Source organism: Priapulus caudatus, unplaced genomic scaffold (assembly GCF_000485595.1).
Source record: "Priapulus caudatus unplaced genomic scaffold, Priapulus_caudatus-5.0.1 Scaffold811, whole genome shotgun sequence".
Taxonomy (NCBI): domain Eukaryota; kingdom Metazoa; phylum Priapulida; class Priapulimorpha; order Priapulimorphida; family Priapulidae; genus Priapulus; species Priapulus caudatus.
Window position 1 is genome coordinate 176,979 of NW_014577872.1, and position 6,258 is coordinate 183,236.

The window sequence follows — 6,258 nt, forward strand, 5'->3', positions numbered from 1 at the left end:
CAGAGGAAAATATATACAGAGAGGAAGAGAGAGGCAGAGAAGAAAGGAGAGAGGAAGAGAGAGACTGGGAGGGAAAGAGAGAGAGAGAGAGAGAGCGCGCGCGCAAACGCAATTGAGCGAGAGAAGAGGAAAGAAACTGACTTTGGGATATCAAATATATATTCGTACCAAAAATCTTATCAGGTAGCTGTTAGTTACACTTGTTGCTGGAAGCGGGACAGCGCCCGTCAACAAAAACTTGTATAATGCGTTAGAAATAAAACATGATCTTATTTATTATTACGTCGACGATAATAGTAGTAAAATAATACATCTTATATGCTAGCGATATTCTGATTGTATCTTTATATGACTTTTGCACCCAGACTTTTCCTAAACAGCTAAGCCTCACATGCATTTATCTCCCAATTAGTCACGTGTGCATGCTGACGTAAGATGACGTTAGGATAATGACGCGACATCGCGCGTGAATACAGGTTGCGGCGGTGATGTTTTGTGACGTCATGCGATTGTACGACCAGCCCTCCTGAAAGCGATGGGACAGGATATTTAAGTGGGCGCTGGCACATTTAAATACTAATAATAGTTAATTATTTCATATAGGTGGTACTCGTGATGGTAGTAATATCGATATTATTACTATTATTATTATTAGTTGCTTAGTTGTAATAGTAGTAGTAGTAGTAGTAGTGGTAGTAGTAGTAGTAGTAGTAGTAGTAGTAGTAGTAGTAGTAGTAGTAGTAGTAGTAGTAGTAGTAGTAGTAGTAGTAGTAGTAGCTGTATCTACCTGTAGATTGCGCCATGTTAGTTGGACGAGGTGAGGGAGGCCCACGGTACAAACCAGGATAGGTAGCTGTCTCCGTAGCCTGTCGTCTGCATCTCATCGACGTCATAACCTATAAGCAGCGCAGACGGCAGCATTAGAACTAAGCGTGTCGCACTTTCTAGACTCTAAGCACTTATAGCAGATTTCTAAACGCACTTCAAGACTTCTCGCGGACATTTGAATGTGTCATAAGACGTCTTAAGACCCTTCACGTTTTATCGAAGTTGCAATCACGAGAACAACAATAATGTAAGAAGAAGGAGGGAGGGGGAAGGTCATACTAACTAGAACAACAATAATGTGAGAAGAAGGAGGGAGGGGAAAGGTCATACTAACTAGAACAACAATAATGTGAGAAGAAGGAGAGAGGGGAAGGTCATACTGACTAGAACAACAATAATGTTAGAGGAAGGAAGAAGGGCGAAGGTCATACTAACTAGAACAACAATAATGTTAGAGGAAGGAAGAAGGGGGAAGGTCATACTAACTAGAACAACAATAATGTGAGAAGAAGGAGGGAGGGGGAAGGTCATACTAACTAGAACAACAATAATGTGAGAAGAAGGAGGGAGGGGAAAGGTCATACTGACTAGAACAACAATAATGTTAGAGGAAGGAAGAAGGGGGAAGGTCATACTAACTAGAACAACAATAATGTGAGAAGAAGGAGGGAGGGGAAAGGTCATACTGACTAGAACAACAATAATGTGAGAGGAAGGAGGGAGGGGAAAGGTCATACTAACTAGAACAACAATAATGTGAGAGGAGTGATGGAGGGAGGGCGACATACCCATTAAACCAACAACATTGTGTGAGTGGGAAGGGGGAAACGGGATACTTACTGGAAGGGTCGCCTCTGCCGAAGCGCGGGAACATGACCTTCTGCGACTTGTCCCAGACGATGCGTCGGCGCCGGTGCTGCCAGTTGGTGCTGCTGTTCACCGTCAGTACGGTGACCTGGTCGTGTGAGATGACGTAGCAGAGCAGGGCTGCAGCGAGCGCCATTACTGCAGAGGAAGAAAGAGAGAGAGAGAAAGTCAGAAAGAGAGAAAGAATGATAGAGAGGGAGATAGAGAGGCAGAGAGAGAGACGGCCACAGTAAGAGAAAGAGCAAGAGAAAAGGTGAGAGACAAGGAGATAGAGGTAGAGGGAGTAAACGAAAGAGAAAGAGAGGAAGGGAAGAGAAAAAGATAAAGAGAACGAGAGCGAGGAAGGGCAAGAGGGAGAAAATGATAAAAAGAGAGAGAGAGAGAGCACGCGCTCGAGAGAGAGAGATAGAGAGTGATCCATACAGCGAGTGAGAGACATGGAGAGAGATCGAGAGAGAAAGAGAGACAGACAGACAGAGAGCGAAGAGGGGGGGGGCAGAGAAATAAAGAGAGGGAGATCGCGGGAACGAGACAACACGTACTAAGGGTATATGCATCACCTAGTATCAGTCTCACGTTGTTCATCTTAGAGCTTTCCGAGCGTTCCTTTCTTCCTTCCGTCTATCCTTCTATCCTTCTATCCTTCTATCCTTCCTTTCTTCTATCCTCGAGCTGGCGAAGCAATCAATCGACGCGACACAGCTCCGTGTTTATATACGCATCCAGGCGTGCGCGTCACGTGACGTGTCCGTGCGCGGCGGCAGACAGATGAGAGGACGCACGGTGAGAGAGAGAGAGAGAGAGAGAGAGGGAGGAGGGAGGGAGGAAGGAGAGAGAGAGAGAGAGAGAGAGAGAGAGAGAGAGAGAGGAGAGGAGAGAAAGAGCGAGAGAGAAAAGAACGAGAGCACGTGAGAGACGAAGAGGATAGAGGAATGAGAGGGGGGCCCGCCCGCGATGCACGAGCGAGACCAAGGAGAAGAGAAGGAGGGAGAGAGAGAGAGAGATAAGAAAGATGAGGAGATAGACAAGAAGCAGAGAGAAAGAGAGAGAATAAGAGCGAACACCGATGCTGCGAGCGAGACAGAAGGAGAGGAAGGCGAGGAGAGAAAGACGAGAAAGAGGAGAGAGAGAAAGGGGTGGTCGGAGAGAGAGAGGAACGAGAGAAAGGAGAGGGAAGAGAGAGAGGGAGAGAGAGAGGAAGAACGAGGATCGAGAGAGAGAGAAGAGAAAGATGAGGAGAGGAGAGGCCCGATGGCTGACGAGAAGGAGAGGAGAAGGTCGAGAGGCGAGAAGAGAGAGAGAAGAGAGAGAGGGGAGAGAAGAAGAGACAGAGGTGAGACAGACGAGAGCAGAGAAGAGAGGAGAGAGGAAGAGAGAGAGACGAGGAGACGGGAGAGAGAGAGAGAGAGAGACGATCGAGGGAGCAGAGGGAGACAGAGGAGACGATGAGAGAGAGAGAGGAGAGAGAGGAGAGAGAAGCAGAGGGGAGGACGAGAGAGAGAGATGATACGAAGACGAGGGAGAGAGAAGAGAAGAGAGGGAGGAGTGTGACGGAGAGAGAGAGGGAAGAGAGGAGAGAAGAGAAGGAGCGACGAGAGAGGGAGAGAGAGATGGAGAAGATGAGAGAGAGACGAGCGAGAGAGACGATGAGGAGAGAGAGAGAGCAGAGGGAGTGACGAGAGAGAGAGAGAGAGAGAGGGGAGAGACGAGAGTGAGAAAGAGAGAGAGAGAAAAGAGAGAGGCCTCTTGACTCTTATGAGAGAGAAGCAGAGGAGAGAGAGGGAGAGAGAGATGGGTGGTGGTGGGGGGACCCGGAGGGAAGGGCGGTGTAGAGGCACGTCGCAGCGGGAGAGGAGAGAGAGAGAGAAGCCAGAGAGAGAGAGAAGATAGAGAGAGAGGAGGCGCGAGGCAGCAGGGCCAGAGCAGGTGAGGCATGCGGGAGGCCGGAGCGTTTACGAAGAGTTAACGAAATATCTTTCTGTAATCTTTTCGATGTAATCGTATAACCTCGATTATGTTCTATTGTTTCTGTGGTAAAACTCGGCGCAGGACGTGAGCGCGCGACTTTTGATCATGACGCAAGTCACGTGATTCGTCTAGACGGGCAATCAGCTAATGCTCGGCCGTTGAGTGTTTCGTGTTATGCATGAACCACCCGCGCGAGAATGACATCCCACCCTGCGCCTCCTCTCGCCTTCGCTTACTATTTGTCCACCCCCCCAGATAGTCGCGCAATACTTGCTGCAGGGGTGACGTTAACTACACAAAAAGAGGCGCTGCACCGCGTGACGCAAAGAAAAACGTTGTACATATATAGTATATATATATATATATATTATTGATATTAGATATATATGTATACTTATATATACACTTAGCGATATAGGCGCCGTGTTCGAACCATGCTATGCAGTCTAGACTGCGGACGAGTCGCGAGGCGCCATGTTACGCGAGTGAGATTATGTGTGTTTTTGGCGAAATCGTCGGCGCAAATGCTGCGAGCGAAGTGAAGTATGTAGACTCAGATTTTCCATGCACACGTTGGCTGTCGGCTGGCAGGCTCAAGTTTGAACGTGTAAGGACGGCCGAAGAATATTATCTTTGGCAGTCAACCGGCGGCGACGCTCGAGCCGCCATTTGCTTATACATTAGCATAGCTGAGAATCATGGCGCGATTGTCCAGAACGAATCTGTACTTTGGGCTCTGTTATCTACCCTGCAATCTACCTGCACGTTCTACCTCGCATCTACCTGCTCTACCGATTACCATGCATCATACCCTGCCATCTACCATGCATCTACCCTGGCATTACCTGATCTACCCTGCATCTACCCTGCGCATCTACCCTGCACTTCTACCCTGGATCTACCCATGACATCTACCTGCATGCTTACCCCTGCTCAACCCTGCATCTACCCCTGCTTTCTTACCCTGCATACTTACCCTGCATGCTACCCTGCATCGACCCCTGCATTCACCCTGCATCTACCTGCATTACCCTGCATTTCTAACCCTGCATCTACCCTGCATCTACCTGAATCTACCAAGCATCTACCCTGCCACTAACCTGCCTATCTACCCTGCAATTACCCTGATCTACTGCATCCTTACCCTGATCTTACCCAGTGCGCATCTATCCTGCATTACCTGCATCTTACTGCATCTACCCTGCATCTAGCTGCATCTACCCTGCATCTACCCTGATACTACCTGCATCTACCTGCATACTACCCTGCATATACCTGCTCTTAACCTTGCATATACCTGCATTTACTGATTACCCTGCATTTAGCCATGCATACTACCCTGCATCTACCTGATCTACCTCATCTACCCTGCAATTCTACCCTGCGATCTACCCGCATCTACCTCTGCATCTACCCTGCATCCTTACTAGCATCTACCACTGCATCTACCATGCATTACCGCATCTACCCTGGCACTCTTACCCTGCATCTACCCTGCCATCTTACCCTGCATCTACCCTGCATCGACCTGCATCTTACCCTGACTTCTACCCTGCTTCTACCCTGATCTACCCTGCATCTACCACTGCATCTACCCTTGCACTTACCCCTGCATGCTACCTGCATCTACCATGCATCTACCCTGCATCGTGTACCCTGATTCTACCCTGCAGTCTACCCGTGAACTACCTGCATCTAACCCTGCTTCTACCCTGTTCTACCTGCCATTACCTGCATCCTAACCCTGCATCTGTCCGGACCTGGAGTATACCCTGCTTCTACCTGCCATTCTACTGCATCTTTTACCCTTGCATCTACCTGGCTTCTACCCTGCAGCTCTACCTACTAGACTGGCGTATTATATTGTGTATGTGGGTCGTGCGTTGCGTGCGTCATGCTCGTCGCGTGTGTCGCGTGCGTTGCATGTGTGTGTGTGTGTGTGTGTGGCGCGTGTGTGTATGTGGTGGAGTGGTGTTGTGTGCGTGTGTGAGTGTGTGTGTGTCGTATGTGTGTGTGTCTGTCTCTGTGTGTGTGTTGTGTGTGCTGTGTGTGTGTGTGTGTGTGTGTGTGTGTGTGTGTGTGTGTGTGATGTTGTGCTGTAAGTGTGTGTGAGGGTCCTGACACCGTGTGTGTGTCGATTAGTGTGTATGTGTATGTGTGTGTGTGTTGTGTGTGCCGCTGTGTGTGTTGCGTGTGCTCTGTGACTGGTATGTGTGTGTGTGCTGTGTGTGCCCTTGTGTGTGTGTGGTGTGTGTCGTGTGTTGTGTGTGTGGTGTGTGGTGGTGTGTGTGTGTGATGTGTGTGTGTGTGTGTGTGGTGTGTGTTAGTGTGTGCGTGCGTGTGTGTTGTCGTGCGTTGGTGTGGGTGTGTGTGTTCTGTGTGTGTGGTGTGTGTGTCGTGCGTGTGTGTGTGTGTGTGTGTGTGTGTGTGTGTTGTGTGTGTGTGTGTGTGGTGTTGCTGTGCGTGTGCGTGTATGTGTGTGTATTGTGTGCTGTGAGAGTGTGCATGTGTGTGTGTGTGTGAGTGTCGCACGAGATGTGGTGTTGTATGTGTGTGTGTGTCGTGTGTGTGTGTGTGTGTGCGCCACCCATCGTC

General features: G+C 49.1%; 1 protein-coding gene across 1 annotated transcript; it reads left to right on the forward strand.

Moving 5' to 3' along the window:
• Positions 1-2,847: 2,847 nt before the first annotated feature.
• Positions 2,848-3,621, forward strand: LOC106813700 (luc7-like protein 3; the record flags this gene model as incomplete). The annotated part of the gene is made up of 2 exons (XM_014817908.1): positions 2,848-2,916; positions 3,528-3,621. Coding segments are annotated over 2 exons (163 nt in total), but the record flags the coding sequence as incomplete, so codon positions are not given.
• Positions 3,622-6,258: the final 2,637 nt, after the last annotated feature.